General features: G+C 34.2%; 1 protein-coding gene across 2 annotated transcripts; it reads left to right on the plus strand.

The window, feature by feature from the left end:
- Positions 1-69: 69 nt before the first annotated feature.
- On the plus strand, positions 70-16,748 carry LOC117327964 (ras GTPase-activating protein-binding protein 2-like). Of its 2 annotated transcripts, none has more exons than XM_033885234.1 (12): positions 70-274; positions 2,100-2,215; positions 3,270-3,351; positions 3,644-3,745; positions 4,137-4,302; positions 6,379-6,529; positions 7,591-7,790; positions 9,639-9,834; positions 10,169-10,365; positions 11,945-12,003; positions 13,851-13,910; positions 14,338-16,748. In XM_033885234.1, the coding sequence occupies exons 2-12, from the start codon at positions 2,121-2,123 to the stop codon at positions 14,596-14,598; spliced, it is 1,569 nt and encodes a 522-aa protein (XP_033741125.1). In that variant the 5' UTR covers positions 70-274; positions 2,100-2,120; the 3' UTR covers positions 14,599-16,748. The 2 variants fall into 2 exon arrangements, with proteins under 2 accessions (XP_033741125.1, XP_033741132.1); XM_033885241.1 differs by having other exon boundaries at positions 6,379-6,481.
- The last annotated feature ends 491 nt before the right edge of the window (positions 16,749-17,239 follow it).

Below are 17,239 nucleotides of genomic sequence, written 5' to 3' on the forward strand. Positions count from 1 at the left end.
ACACTTTTATGGTATTAGATAAATGCATTTTTTTAATATGTTCTAAGCGACAAGGCTCGGATTTGGGGTCTTTTTTCTGTGATGCATGGGTTCCCCGTCAAATGCGCTAAAATTGGCGTAAATTCAGACCACTTCTGCGCAACTGCATGTGCCAGGACAAATTTTCTGCCGAGAAATTCATCAACTCTTCACCTATTTTAGACGTCCTTATTAAAACATTCTAATGTATTTATGAGGATAGTACACCTAGAAATCGCATTTCATAATTTTTGAGGTGAGTATTTGTCAAAGAAACTGTATTTTATCGAATTGAATGACGGTACCGGCTTACCTCGTGTAGTCTACCACGATTCTGTCTTCCGTGTGTTTTTCATTTTCATTGTTAGAAAATTGTTCTAGTTGTATATTTATATTGAATATATATGTGATTATAATGTTTAATAATACAGCATAATCCTCAAAAACATGTTATTCTGTTGTAAATATGTATGTATGTACAATGCATGTTCTATCACGTGGCCTTGTAATTTGATAATGCAGGCCCAAAACTGAAAGGCCGAAAACACGATTTCGACATGTTTTCTGTGTTTTCCAAATATATGAGTTAGTAAACGCATTATGTATAACACCATCATGGACCTTTTCAATTTTCATAAAAAATATATATATTCCCCAACATAAAACATTTATTTGGTCAATCAACACGATCAACATCCATTCTCCAAATTTGGAATGAGATGAGATAATATTAATATGGATGATTAGGGCCTAGCAATTTATTTTTGCATCGTTAATTTGTTAAACAAGTTATCCACTTTGTGGTTTATTTACGTATCGTTTTTTTATAACACACAAGAATGTTGTTAAATTCAAGAATTTTTACATATATACAACTTTGCAGGAGGAATCAGGTTGGGGAAAACCACCAACTTGCGTATAATAATACAAACTTGCCTATACTATCATACACCAATTGTGGTACATAGCTTTATTACTGAAAATAGGCAAAATCACTTTACCATTAAACATTTCTCTTCCAATTCACATTTATTTAGTCATGAAACATCATACAAATATACTAACTTACCAAAAATTGATGCAATACTTCCAGAAGAGTAACATGAAGTTTGGAAGTAGACAACGCTTTCAGTAAGCACTTTAATTAACATTTTATTTACTTTATGTCATAAATGAATGGGTCTGTAAATAATGTATTGCAAAATTTACTGTCTAAATGCAGGGCTTTTTCAGAAGGCTTTCTGGGTCCGTTAATGGGCCCCATTCCCAATTGGAATTATTTCATTTGAAAGCCAAATTCCCAAAATTTGCAGTTTACTCCTGAAAAAATCTTTCCCAATTCAAAAAGGACCCTTACCAAACCAGTGAGAAAAAGCCCTGAAACGATTTTGACTATTTTTAGTAGTAAATCCCTGCTCAAACTAGCGTATAATATGCAAGTTTGTGTATCATATGCAGGTTGGCTGATTATTGTATGTATGCTATAAAGTTACTCTATACATATTTTTTTGTTACCAGTAATTTCTTTACTATTCCATCACTTTCTATGAGAGTGCTTAGTATATAACGTTGCTTTGAACAAGTGTTGATACATTCTCATTGCATGCAGTGTCCTTTATTTTCTTTACAATATGATCGATGCATCTTGATCACCTGGTCTCTCGAAAAGATGTCCTTGTAGTAACTATAAAAAGTTATATAATAAACTATATTTTGACAATAAAACATTTAATGGTTCAGCTGACAGTAATAAATGATACTGTAGTCTGTACCATTCAAATACAATTACATATGTAGACTGGACCTGTATGATCACCAATTTCATGCTTAGTACATGGGTTATTTTATGCAGATTAGAGCACTAGTTATTTCTTCTTGCAGGCAGTTTAAATTCTACACTTAATGATTCAAAATTGTTAACTTTATTGTTTTTAACATCTATAGCTTTGAGAAACAGTAAATCTCAAGTTTCTACCTCAAGGTGTGAATACTTGTTAAATGTTGAAGTTAAAATTTCTGTAGAGTGGAATTCAGAAAAAAAGGTCATCATTTAGTAGCAGTACTTTGTTTTTTCTTTATAGATTACTTGATAAAGTAAAGTCATGGTCATGGAAACCCCAAGCCCACAGTGTGTTGGCCGCGAATTTGTGAGGCAGTATTACACCTTGCTTCATGAGGCCCCACTGCATCTGCACAGGTAATTTGATAGGTTTATTATTTATTGTGTTTTAAGTATTGCACATTAAATTTAACAGCTTGAAATATTATGCTTCCTGACATTGGTAAAGATTGAAGATTGTCACACTGAATCAATCTGATCACATGTAAAAATGTGTATTATCAAAATGTATTTACATTACATGAAATGCATACTAGACAATCAATGTGAAAATGCTCTTGTGTTTCTAACTTTCTACATCATATTAGCAATACACTGTAAAAATTCTCTTGATGATACCACACTTATAGTCACTATATGATATTGAAGTACTGTAGACAAGATAAATATTGCAATATTTATTGTCGGAAAATGCTCTGGTTTAAAAGTGTTTTGAATAGTAGTTAATAACTCTGGTTTAAAAGTGTTTTGAATAGTAGTTAATAACTGTGCATGCTTTGCCTTTTCATTTATGAAATGTATCTGCCTGATTGCAAACATACATAAAGTTTGTTACTGTACCTGCATCAGAGCTGTGTGTTGAAGACATTTTTATGATTTTTTCCCGAAAGAAACAAGGAAGCATATAAAAAAAAAAAATCAGAAGGAAGTCACTCTTAAGTCAGGTCTGTACAGAACATAAACACAAGGAAACCTTAGAAAGATAAGAGTTCCTCTGTTATAAAGCATTTTGTGTCCTTGTGATTGGCCGTAATTTTTTAACTCGGAAAATGGTGGTATTCAGTACATTCTATTAATCCCCAAGTATAGTAAATGGAGGTATTCAGTACATTCTATTAATCCCTGAGTATTGCTATAGCTAGCTGTAACCAGCAAATGCTGCATGGATACTACTCTGAACAATTCACTGATGTATCTTTGAATCTTCACATATCTACCAGAGAATTCTCTTTGGATAATTCAAATGAGTTAGGTACCATATGGATTCCTCTTTGAATCCAGGAGTTTTGCTCTCAATGTACATGTCTTATTGACCACACCCTTTCTGAAAATTCTCAATGGAGTTACAATATATACTATTGAGGGAACATTGCGATTGCAGTTTGTTTTCAACAAATTCTTTAAATTACAGATTTTATAGCCACAATTCCAGCTTTGTACATGGTGGCGTTGAGAAACCTGGTGAAGAACAGCCTCCAGTCATGGGACAAGTGGTATATTTTGTTTGATACTACATTATTAAATCGATTTCAAAAAAAAAAGATACTTTCATACTACATTATTAAATCAATTTAAAAAAGAAGATAATTTCGACTTTTTGAGGAAAGTGAATAAATAGCTGAAGAGACTGAGTAAACATTGTTGACTTGTAGTTTTGGAAAACGGTTTTGCTCCATGAGCTATTAAGCAAGGCTTTGAAATATATATCAAGTGCCGCAGTAACATCCACAAAGTGTGTATCATTTAACATTTGATATTAATGATTAATTTTGCTTGAAATTTCAGGATATTCATAAGAAGATCATGTCTCTTAATTTCCGTGATTGCCATGCTAAGATCCGACAAGTTGACAGCCAGGCAACAGTAGGCAATGCAGTCGTTGTACAGGTAATAAATGGTCTTTTTGATCTATTTGGGTGAAATTTTATGCTATTTATTTTCTGAGCTAAGTGATAGACTGCAAGGCAAACAGAAATATCAACAGTTTCAGTAAAACTATTAAGATGAAATATCCCACCCTGTGAATTCAGGCTTTGTTTAGAGGTGCCTTCCCAGGACTTTAAAAATCCATTTGCTACATCTTTACTATTCTATCAGTTCATAAAAAACATCATTTTGGCTTCATTTTAGTGCAAGGACACCTGTCAACATAGGTTAATGAAATAGATGAGACTAATTTGGGATAAACAATTAGTGAAACACAAAGTAATATACTAGAAAGATTGCACCACCTATTACAATATATAAATCTGATTACATATAATATTGTTTTGTACAGGTGACTGGAGAACTATCCAACAATGGACAACCAATGCGTCGATTCATGCAGACCTTCGTTCTTGCTCCTCAATCACCGAAGAAGTATTATGTTCACAATGACATCTTTCGTTACCAGGATGAGGTTTTCCATGACAATGACACAGACACAGAAAACCAAGATGAAGGTACATTGGCAGTGTATGAAATTATATATGAAAATTTCTTGGACAATATGTCTACAGAAAATTGAAATGCCAGAGCCCAAGTCATTTTTCCATAGATCAATTTTTTAAAACATTGTTGAAAGTAGCATAGCTGTCACGTAAATGCTTGCATCATCCAGTAATAACACGCTGTTATGCAATGGGTAAAATAAACTCTATTGTAAGCTCTGATTTCATATGATCATTTGTCAGAAAATAATGGAATGATGTTTTCATGAATTGTAATGTATGTCAGGGCTCAAACTTTTCATAGCCAATGGGGCCAAGACTTTGAAATTTTACATAGACCGACCAGGTTTTCTGTAGCCTCGGACCATCAGACTACCTTTACTTTCGAACACTGCATTGGCTTGAATGTGAAACATTTAAGGGAAACAGTTTTTAAAATATTAGTTTTCTGTTGAATTAATCGTTTTGTGTCGGAGGGGAAAAAACTATTAAAAAAAAATTGGTATGTGCTTTGTTTATACATATACTGTACATGCTGAATGTTTACAGATAGTTCAAATATGAAAAGTGGATTTACAAAAAGACAATATGAAGTTGGTTTATAATTTTATTAATAGAACAATCTTTTTTTTTTTATTAAACATGCAAAAGGATATGAATATATATATACAAAGAGGTATTACAACACTCATAATATAAGGAATCACATTTTTGACTGTCATCTGATGGATTTCTTTTGTTTGGTTAGAATTAGCAGTTTTAGAAAGCAGTTCACTGGTATGCAAATGTTTGCCCGACTACCCCCCAGGGGCTGAAAGGGGTCAAAGAGGGTCAAAGAAATATTTTAAAACTCAGGTGACCATTAAGGTCCATAGGCCTCTTGTTTTATATACACCTGAGTGATAAGTATGATTAATTTAAAGGACAATAATTATGAATGTCAATGCTCTGGCAATAACAAATAATAACTTCACACCTTGTTATTATAATTTCACCAAAAACAGGCAAGGATGAAGTCGTTCAATGTCAAGGCATTAAAGAAATCAATACAGACAATGCTAACAATATTACCTACAATCACACATTCAGGATTTTTTCTGGAAAGTTAACCAATTTTACTGAGTTACTAATGAAATATACCATATGATATTGAACAACCTATTCCACGGCACGTAATAACCAAATTATGGTATGGAAAGACCAATGATTTTGGTTCGGAAGTAGAATAACCTACTACATGTTTGTGGTACAAAACTGGTATGGATCAGCAATGCCTGTGGTACAGAACAAGTGGAATTTAATCTACGATCACAAAGACCTGAACAACATAATTCTTAAATAATAGTATCAAAATCTGGGAAATTGGTCCTAAAAATACGTAGTGCATTTCCAGTTTAGATTGAAGGAATGAAGAATAGTTTTCAGCCAGGAAAAACTAATGCCAAGGTACCATCGATAGAAACAATGCAATGGTTCAACTTGCCAATGCTTCAGAAAGCGACCAAAGATTGTTCCTTTCCAACTGTTCCTTTCCAACCCTATTCCAACATCATCAATCGACTATCTAGGGGTCTCTGAAATCAGGTTTGAGGGTGATCTCCCTTTTGACGTGCGAGACCAAAACACAACAGACCGCTTCAGCAATAAAATTTCTTTTGATATTTTCTTCTTGCTTCAGAATCAAATAAATGGTCTAAATCTATTACAAATATTTCAATTTCGTCACAAAATACACTTGCCGGCAGATCACACCCCGCCACAAACAAATTTAAATTTCGTAAAAAATCAACCATGCATCTAATAAAAAATGTGTTTTACACACACCATACATACAATTTTAAATCGGTTGCCGCCTGCCCTCCCTACACATTTGATTCTGGAACAGCCCTAGTATATCTGGTTACTTCATGTCTGTCGCATACACTCAAGTTTCAGATGTTAGATTTGCTAACATGTTGGCTATGAAAGTCAAGTTGGTTAATCATTGGTAGATATGTAAATAAATAGATTGTAATCTCTTGATGTAATAACCATTTTGAAGTAATATTTGTTCAGAAATATTAAATTTGTACAAATTTGTTGTTGCAGATTCTGATGTAGAAAATGTGGACTCGAACCCTTCTTCTGTGCAGGAAGTGGTCCCAGACCAGGGCATAGCCACATACTATAGTGAACCCCCATCTGCTCTGAGGTTGGTGTCTACCTCAAGTACAGATTTCCAGCTGGAGTCACAAATTGAGTAGGGATAAAAATATTCATACTTTGTGTAATACATATACACCTATACCAATATATTTAACCTGCTGTGTGCCCAATAACAAGAGATATGTTTAATATGTGTACCTATCCAAAGTTTAATACTTGTACCTATGTTACCAAAAGTGTATGATTATTGTATGGATAAACTAATGAGAAACATGGATAAACAGAATCTTTCCTTATCTTGAGGTGTGACAAAAATCTGGTTGGGTTGTTATATCTTCGTTACATCTTCAAGGTATGGAAAGGTTACTTTTTTCCTGCTTATTTTCTTCAAATTCATGCTGGTGATCTGTGTGAACCTGTGTGCATGGATAACACAGCTCTAAGGAAATTGGATACTTTCAGTATATATTGTTTTGTACATAATTATTATTTGTCTCGGACTGCCAACAGAATTATTAGATATGTGTAAGAAATGCATGGAAATAATATTGCTTTTCATTCCTTGCCTCTTGTTAACGCCACTTACATCAGGTTATGAATCTTTTGCAATCTGTCCTACCCTATGGGTGAATACAGAAATCTTGTACAGCAAAATAGGAGAAATACTGAATGGTGGAAGAAAAGATATATAAGGCCAAGATATATTATATTAAATTTTGTGAGTGTTATGGATCTGTAAATTTGTCTTGAAGAATCAACATGTGAAAGCTGCATATACAATAGGATAAGTTTGTATATGTTTGTTAAACATTCTTATGTTTAATGTTTCTGTAGTTTCTTGTATTAAACCATGCTGGCATTAAAGCGTTCTCTAGCCATGGTATAAAGGTACATTGTAACAAAATTATGGTCAGTGGAGTGTTTGAACTTCAGTCATGATTCTAAATATAACCTAAAAGCAGAACACCCACTACACAGATTTAAGGACTTGATTAAATTCTGAGGTGGTATAACAAAAATATTCTAGAAAATCTTATAAGTAGCCAATGATTGAACAAGACGTTGCATTTCAATCCTGAATGCTTAATAATTGATCTTTATAAAGAACTAATTTCCAGTAAGAAGAACTACATTGTGTGTTCATCTTTCTCATAGCAATGGCACTGCACACCTGGAAGAACGTGTGGACTCTGCTTCACAAAAGTCAGAGGAGGAGGAGGAAGAACTGAAACCAGAGGAAGAAGCTGAGCTTCCTGAGGAGATCTACCAGGAAAAGTGTGAAGAACAAACTCCAGTGGAGCCAGAGCCCCAGGAACCTGAAGAACCAGCACATCTGGAAACACAGTTCACAGAAGGTGATTTCATTTGTTACATAGTCTTCTATTATTCTCAAGAAATCGTATTGAATATGAATGGATAAAAGATAAATGTCATCTTCCTGTGAAGATAGGAGAAAGACTTTAGTAAATAAAACAGGCTTGTAGAAAATGTGGTCAGTATTTACTCGGTTAAAGTTCTTGTGTGTACTCATTGATTTTGCTTGGAATTTCTATCTTTTTTTTTCTTTTTTTTAAGTATAAAGTTAGCAGGGGATTACTCCAAAGTTTTTAATGTATGAAGTTAGCTGGGGATTACTCCAAAGAGTTGTGCATTGTTTCTTGAGCATATCTCAAAAGTGTTTATAAAAATTTATACTTCATTTATAAAGCAGAAGATTTTCCAAAATGATAAAACAACAACATACTTTAAAGAAAAATTGAAAGAAAAAAATTAAAGTAACTTTGAAGCGTGTGCTTTTACTTGACATACAAAGCTCAACAGCTTTTCTGCAAGTAAAACAGGAAAAAATGGGGATTCCGATTTTTGAGATCCTATTCTGTGTGGAGCGGTTTGCTGTCTCAAGCTATATAATATAATGACTAGTAGTTCTTGGCGATCATGACCTTTCCACTTTTCAGAGCAATTTCTTTTGGTTATATTTGCACTTAAGTGTCTTTTAAATTTCATATAAAGAGATTTCATATCTGTTGATTAATTTAGAAATGTCATTGCAGCATAAAAGTTTAACAGCTATCTTTTGAAAGTAAGTTAATAATTGAACATAAAATTTTTAAGAAAAGGCTAGTGATCAGTATACCTCAAAAGTTGTTGCGAAATTTAGTCTTCAAATTTTTCACACATAAAAATCTGATTTCAGACTTTTTTCTCATGTTGGCTGTAATGATGATTTTGATATTTCACCATAGAAAACATACTGTACTACAAATCAGGATTTCAGACTTTTTACATTCATCTGCTTTCAACCCTGCTTTCTGATTTCAAAAAAGTTTTGGAGTTGTCGTGCAAAAGAGGTCAGATTATGCACTTTTTGCTAAATGTTTCAATTTTGTTTACGAATTTGACATACTAATATCGCAGTATATAGATGCAGGATAGATGTACCGATACCTTTGGTATTTTACATTTTGGTTTCAGGAGTTGTGCAGAACATATCTCAAACTGTTAAATCCATTTTTTAAAGTTTCATTGTATTTTTTGTTTTGTTTTTGTTTTTTAAAAGCAATTTGCCAAACAAATGCTATTGGAAACCTTGAACTTAGATATGCATACCCGTATCATTTAAAGTTTTTTAGCAGGCATAAGATCTTGGTCAGTTATCCCTTTAATTTTTTTTCCCAGAGTTAATGATTGTTATCAGACTAGTGGTTCCTGTGTTTCCCAGAGTTAATGATTGTTATCAGACTAGCGATTCCTTTGTTCCCAGAGTTAATGATTGTTATCAAAAATAGGATAGTGATTTCAGTGTTTCCCAGAGTTAATGATTGTTATCAGACTAGCGATTCCTTTGTTTCCCAGAGTTATGATTGTTATCAGACTAGCGATTCCAGTGTTTCCCAGAGTTAATGATTGTTATCAGAAATAGACTAGTGATTTCAGTGTTTCCCAGAGTTAATGATTGTTATCAGACTAGTGATTCCTTTGTTTCCCAGAGTTATGATTGTTACCAGAAATAGGCTAGTGATTTCAGTGTTTCCCAGAGTTAATGATTGTTACCAGAAATTAAATAGGCTAGTGATTTCAGTGTTTCCCAGAGTTATGATTGTTATCAGAAATAGGCTGTGCAAAGACTTGAGATAATGGAAAACATGTTGATGATGGCTGTTGGCCTGCGTGATCAATTTTCAGTAACTCTTTACTTACAGAACCAAAGAGTTTGTCATGGGCTGCTATGGCTGGAAAGAAGGCAAACAGTACTGGTTCATCAACAGTCCCCCCATCCATGCCTCCAGCACCATCTGTTGCATTCAAAGCTCCTCCTACCCAAGGGTTTCCAAAGATTGAGACCAAACAGGATTCCAGTGCTGCAACAGGTGCCCCACAGCCACAGAGGGCTCCAAGGTATACAGCTTATTAGGGAATTATTTGTTTGTTTTCTGGGTGTATCACTCTGTGAACAGCCATCCAGAGCAATTTGGATAAAGTGTCTTGTCCAAAGGCAAATTTAGTTTTTCACATTATCCATTTTGTGGATAAACTGAAGGAATTGCAAATGAAAATGTAAATATATTCAAACCAGAAACCAAAAATACATGTACAAGTACTGATATCACAATTTGATTCTTATGTTTCAGGTAACAACCTAATGATTTTAACTTTAATATGAAATAACTACATAGCAATAATGATTTTAACTTGAATTTGAAATAACTACATAGCAATATTCTTTTATAAGGCAACAACGAGGTTTCCGTGATAGAGATCGTGGTGGTTTTGGGCGTGGTGAAGGGGATGGAGATGCAGACAGCCAGGGTGGCCGACGAGGAGGACCCATGGGAGGAGGCGCTTCACGATTCCCAGACAGTCATCAGTTGTTTGTCGGAAATCTTCCACATAATATCACAGAGAAAGAATTGATTGATTTCTTCACAGGTATCTAATTTTGCTATTTCACTTTAAGCTTACAGTAGGTAAACAGGAAAAAGTTGTTTATACATGAAAATATAAATTAAGCTTTCATTTTGTACCTACCGTATTTGACCTAATAAGGGCGCCCCTACCTTTTTTCAAGGAAAAAAATCTTTGACTGAGTGTCAAAATGGTGTTCAAAAGTAATAATTCATGTGAAATGTTTTGCTACTTTATGTGTTCAATTTTCTTCAGCAAATTAAGTAACCGGAACACAAGTTTTCGTCACATTTTGTCTATTCCTACAGATTCATGACATGTGACGTCAGTGCAAAGAGCACCCAAAACTAAACACATATACAAATAATAACTTACCATCTTTATTTGAAGATAAAGTAAAAGACTTCATTCTTGTTGATAAATAACTTTTGCTCAGAACAGAAAGCCAGTAAAAGACACTGTAAATTAATTATTAGGTCAAAGAAAACGATGTCTGATATGATCTGGGAAATCACCTGTGTCTATAAATAGAACACAAAATAGTTCCATTTGAACATATAAATGGTGGAACACACGTTCTCTGGTCTAAAGATCAGCTGGCATGGTTTACAAGTTTACAGGAATATTCAAGTGATGTTTAAGCTTAATATATGATAATGAATAGTTATCTTCATCTGGAATATTTTTATGACTGGATATTTTACCGTTTCCACAGCCTTGGGTATTCTGCTACAAGGTATAGTCTGTTTCATAAAACTTTAGAATAACTAATCTTAATAAGGGCGCCCCCACTGTCAATTACACGCACCCTTATTAGGTCAAATACGGTATGTCAATTTCAAATTCAGTGTTCATAACTCTTGCTTAGGTGTCTGTAGTGACAATGTAAATATGATGAATAGGATGTAGATGGAGTTTGTACATGGAGTGTATGCTGATCTATGCTTTTGGACATTTGGTATTTTCAGCATCTTGGTTACTCATAAAGTTAAAGCCACAATATATGTATGCAGTTGTAAAATATTTCAATTATCCAGTAACGTACTCAAATATAACATGAAAATAATGTGAAGTCATGATTATACATCATGGTTACCTTCTCAAATTCACAGCGAAAGTTAAATCATTTGGACCAATTAAAGCAATATTACTAGAAGTGACAAGTGCCTGCATAAATTATATTTATATAAAATATTCTGTGATGTATGTCTGGGCAAGTTATAAAATCTCTACGCTAGGACAGGCACCCATGCTAGTCATGTATATTTTGCTATAACTGACAAGTATGCAAGTGGTTTCACTTGACTTTTTGAGGAAATGAGAAACTGATTTACTTTCATTTCACATTCTAGGCATTTTCAGATGTTGGATTAACTTCGGTGTTTGGAGGTTCCACATTTGTATTATGTTGAATTCAGAATAGATAAGCTTGACCAAGTGTCAAGTTTTGAAAGAAAGGATTATTTTTTCTATTTGAATATTTCTTATTTCATTTTCACATAATGTGGTTTCAATAATCTTGCTTGTTAATTATTTATTTTTTATACAAATAAATGAATAATGATGCAGCTAGAAAAGATAATAATTTTGTTTTTCTTTGCAGCATATGGTACTGTTGTGGAATTGAGAATAAATACAAAAGGCAGTGGTGGGAAGTTGCCAGTAAGTATTAAACTGGTGATTATATAGACAAACAAAACAAACAAAAAAAAGAACACATATTTTAGCATATTAAATGTCATTAAAATTAATTGTTTGTGGATGACAAACTGACAATTGCATTTACATTGACCCATTTCCAGCACCATGATGTCTTTTCAAGAATACAGGGGATGCCAAACTGATATGGAGGAGGTGTTTGTGTGTGTGTGTGTGTGTACATGTGTGTGAACTTCCCTACCAGTAATTGATGTCCTTTATAGAACTTGGGAATTTTCAGGATGCGAACTCTGCGTAACAGTGTATAGATGAGCCAAACTCGCCAATGTACACAGGTATACTGACCGAGGTGGGGATCCAGTTTGACATAGTTGACTGTTTCTAATTAATGCTTTAGGGATGAAAGTTTTGTCTTGTCATTTGATTGGTAGCATTAGTTGTACACACAATCTAGTCAAGTTTACGGCTTGCTTTTTCAATTGAATTTCCAAAACTCTGATGAGTTGGTAGTGGTAGTGATAAATGTTGAAATGATACCTTGCTATATTTAAAGTCTTAATCTTCAATATTTCAGAATGTATCTTAATGAAGAAACATATTGATATACAAGGTTTATAGGTGTTTCTATGGGTGTTTTACCGATTTGCTTGCATTGATGTGACTACTGAGAATTGTTTTACTTTGATCTTGTATTTTTTTAGGTCACCTGAGACGAAGGGTCTTAGGTGCTTTACCAAAATTGTGAATTCATGACCCTGGGGTCTCATGTTTCCCCCTGGGGAGGGCATAAAGTTTACTATAGTTTATATAGGGAAATCACAATTTTGACTATCATTTGTTTGATTTCTATTGGAATTCATTCAAACTTTGTTAACATTATCAATATGGTATGACAGCTTGATGGTATGCACATGTTGGTTCTGACTGACCCCTTTGGCTGATGAATGGGGCAAAAAATGGGCAATTAGATTAACTTACATACAACTTAGGGGGCCCATGGGCCTCTTGTTTCTGGGAAGGATGCATATATATTACTCACTGGTATTCTGCAAATATATTTTATGTACCTTTATTGGGTACCAGTGACAATTAATTTTAAGCATGCATTCCTACTATGCCATATATGTTGCAATGGAAATTGAACAGCCCAGAGAAAAATGCTTTGTTGGCATGCAAGTTTATTCTTTTGATATACACTGAGGGGTTATTGTTTTAAGATCACTTGAAATTGTGAAATGATAAAGGCATAAAGTGCATTTTGTAATATGGCTTGTTTGCTTAATTTTCATTGCCCAATTTCCTGTTTATCTCACAAGGACCTATCAGCGAGTAGACCTGTTTGTGCTAAAAATAACTCGGCTTGGAAATTTCCAGGCATTTTTTTTAGCATGAACAGGTCGACAATCTTTGCCTCCAATCACACAATGTGCTACTTTGGACAACAGCCAATCAGAATGCTGGAAACAAACAAATGTTCGGCATCACTTTGTTTACAATATGGCTAACAGGATGCACCAACATTTCGCTACAATAAACAAAGAGGAATTGCAAGATATTTTTAAGAAAAAAGACTTGTTGAATACTCAGAAATACTTCAGGTGTAACAAAACTATTCTGGCAATATTTAAGTGCCAAAAGTTGGTCTGCTTGCCAATTTTTTAAATTCATTTATTTTAATTGGCCATATTACAAAACGGATATTGCTTTTTGTGTTCGGTGTCACAAGACAATAGAACAAAAGTATCACATTTGTAATTGTGTAGTGTACCATATTTGGTGTTGCATATACTTTCTTTCATTCAGTACAAATACAAGCTTTTATTTTAGTGGTTTTGAATTTTTTGTTCCAGAATTTTGGCTTTGTGGTATTTGACAATGCAGAACCTGTTAAACAAATTCTGAATAGCAAGGTAATGTATTATATTACAAAATCTTGAAATGTATCAGTTTTAATAAGAATATTCAGTTAATACAATATTGAAATATGTTCATTCTTGAATAGAAACATATTATTTATGGAGATATATATGCTCACAATCACAATAAAAGAATTCGAGTTTTTATTCAACAATTCTGTCAATTTTAAACATAAAATGTATTGATACTGGCAGCATATATCTGAATTTTGTACAGCATTTGCAGTTAACACATGGCCCTTTGTATTTAGCGCGGTAAAACAGTTGGTCCACAGTTGTTCTTTTATGAAATTATGATGGACATTGTAATTTTATGTTGCTTTTGGAAGGCCTGGACAAAGAGGTTTGTCTGTATAAATAAACAAACTCCAGGTCTTTGTTTCTAATAATTTTACCATTACTTTTAATTTCTTTTAATCAGCCAATTAAGTACAATGGTGAACATCGTCTGAATGTTGAGGAGAAGAAGGCACGTGGTGAGGGAGGTCGTCAGGGAGGTCGAGGAGGAATGCGTGGCAGCAGCATGGCTGGCCCAGGACGTGGAATGGGAGGAGGCATGGGTGGCAGAGGAGGCTCTCGTGGCGGTGGCGGAGGTGGCATGGGTGGTCCCAGGCCAGACAGAGGCAGCGTGGGTGGGGGGAGAGGAGGTGGCGGTAGTATGATGACTGGATCAAGACGTTGAGTGATGTGTCTGTCCAGTTGGTGCTTCTAGAAAGTATGCAATTCTGGCTAGCTTGTCAAATCAGTTATAAAACAGGTATAACCTTTAACATAGGGGAGACAATTTAGTATTAAGAACTATCCCATTTGTGTACAGAACTAGTGCCATCAAACATTTTATGTGTACAGTAACTGAATTTGCTGGATGAATATGGTTTTTAATATTTATTTCATGTAAAAGAGTATGAGGACGTACAATGACTTGTAACATCGATTGACCAGCTGACACTGACCATGTTGAATGGGCTGGGGTTCCCATGACCTTAATTTCATACGGACTCTTAAGCTCTTTTATATGAAACAAAGAATTAAATTGAATCATTCCTACATGATGGTCTCACCATTGTTGCCGATTTTGTGACATTATGTATTTGTTGTAAATAAATGTACAGTGCAGCATCTTTGTGCAGAACTGGTCTCAATCGGTCAACATTGGTCAATGTATATAGATAGTTATGCATTGCATACAAAGGTTTTGAATAACAGAATTGCATATTTTCTGTAAAAGAGTACTTTTTGCATTTTTCCTACTTCATGTTTATGTGAAACATATTGATATGCCTTATGTCGTGGTTCCATCAAGGCATAGATGTTTTCATCGTCAGAAATCAAACGACGCAAGGCAGATGTGAAAGATCTCCCATTTTCAAATGTTATGTGAAAGTGATTTTTTTTTTTATTGGTAACACATTTATTTCTTAATTTATTTCCCCCTCCCCCCCCCCCCTTTTTTTAAAAAGTTTTTTTTTTGTCCCTCCCTCAGATAAGAGAGAACTATGCAAAACGTCACTTGAATTTGGGATGTTTAAATTGATTCTCGTATCTTGTGGAAAAAATTTTCTCCAGAAATTGTTTTCCATTAAATTGTGCAGCAGAGACTAGGAAATATAACTATTAATTTATTGTAACTTTAATATGTCTACATTCCTGGTTTCTGAATATTACAATTTTTACTAGTCCCGAAAGTGCAGGATACAACAAATACAAGATTTAAAATGCTATTTTTGCATTTTAATACTTTCTTTATTCTCCTTATTTCTTTATTAGAATGGATTCATCTGCTAGTCGGAGGGTACTGACAGGATAATATGCAGATTATATTGAATATTACACATTTAAAGAATGATCTCCCAAATTGGTTTACATCTAGGAATCTTGGAATATTTATTTTCCTCAGCAATTGGTGCAACTTGCTACCTACTTGGCGGCATGGGTGATATAATAATGTGATGAAGTATTGTCTAAGTTTTGTCAAGACATTAAGATGTGGCGAGCCTCCCAACACTGGCACGAGACTAAGATTGCTATATGGTACCAATAGTCTTTCAAGATGAAATCTCACATATTTAATAGTAGAAATAATAATAAGACAAAATATAAATAAACAGTGTTTGTGGATGCTATCTGGTACTAATGTTGATATCCCAGTACGGATCCACAAAAAAGCCATGAACAAGTATATAGTCCAGTGATTGAGGTTCTCTCTACAGTACTGCCCTACTCTAATTGTGACAGTTATGTACACTCCATGTATTAAATGTGTGTGAGAGACTGACTAGGCTCCCGGGACAGACAGATCCAGGTCAGGTAAATCACCATACAAGTGCCAAATATCACTATTTAGAATTTTTTTTTATTATGTTATTTCAACAATTCCCAATAACGGTTGCTTTATTTGCCTTCAAGAATGCATACATTATTTATGAGAACATGTGGTCCTATTTTGAATAGGTATGGTCCTGGTTTTAAATGAGCATTCTATCCTACAACACAGTAGTTTCATCAGTGAGGTAGAAATGAAGCCGACCATCAGCTTTGGAAAATATTTTGTTGCTTCCCAGGGTATGTTGGTAGAGCAATCATCAGTTAACAACATTACGGCCCGACCTGGCACTGCCTGTCCTAGTGTTGCATACTAGTAGCAGGGGCAATGGTGAATGTGACTAAATGTGTGTAAGTCATTGTGTATGTGGTGTAGATAATTTGTTCAGTTTTTTTCACACAGCTGTGGCACATGTATTCTATGTTCATCTTCAAAGAAGGACAGCTACATATGCTTACAGGTGTTTTAGCCACCTAGAGAAAAACAGTTGACTTAATATTGGCAAAATACAAAAAAAATATTTAAACAAATTCCATGTTTTAATAAGATGGCATATGTTTACAAATTTGTATTGTCTGCCTGCACAAGTTTTGAAAAAAAAAAATGAAAATAAAAATAAAAAACTAAACACTTGTTTTGTGTCTAATTTCTAAGACAAATTTAGTCCCCCTGTCGTTTGAAAGAAAACGTGGGGACTATAGGTTTACCCTCCGTCTGTCTGTTTGTCATGCAATAGTTGTCCGGACAACTCCTCCTAAAGTACTACTCCGATCTTAATGAAACTTGGTATACATGATCAGTATAACATGTAGTTACATGTAGTTGTGCATCCCACATTTGTTTTTTTTCGAAAAACCATTTTTCAAAAAAAAAAAACGGGAAATGAATAGGTGCACTTACAGCTCAGGCAGGGGACTTTGTATTGCTGTTGCAATACTATCCATCCTTGTTTATCTGGACAAGGGGATGTTGCTCGAGTAGTTTATTATCTGAATCTGAA

Source organism: Pecten maximus, chromosome 1 (genome assembly GCF_902652985.1).
Source record: "Pecten maximus chromosome 1, xPecMax1.1, whole genome shotgun sequence".
NCBI classification, from domain to species: Eukaryota; Metazoa; Mollusca; class Bivalvia; order Pectinida; family Pectinidae; genus Pecten; species Pecten maximus.

What these genes read in the sequence shown, in the direction of transcription:
- LOC117327964 (XM_033885234.1), top strand. Translation starts at nt 2,121, where the DNA reads ATGGTCATGGAAACCCCAAGCCCACAGTGTGTTGGCCGCGAATTTGTG. An exon ending in CTCCAGTCATGGGACAAGTG is followed by an intron (nt 3,352 to 3,643) that starts GTATATTTTGTT and finishes TTGAAATTTCAG; the next exon opens with GATATTCATAAGAAGATCAT. An exon ending in ATTGATTGATTTCTTCACAG is followed by an intron (nt 10,366 to 11,944) that starts GTATCTAATTTT and finishes TTTTCTTTGCAG; the next exon opens with CATATGGTACTGTTGTGGAA.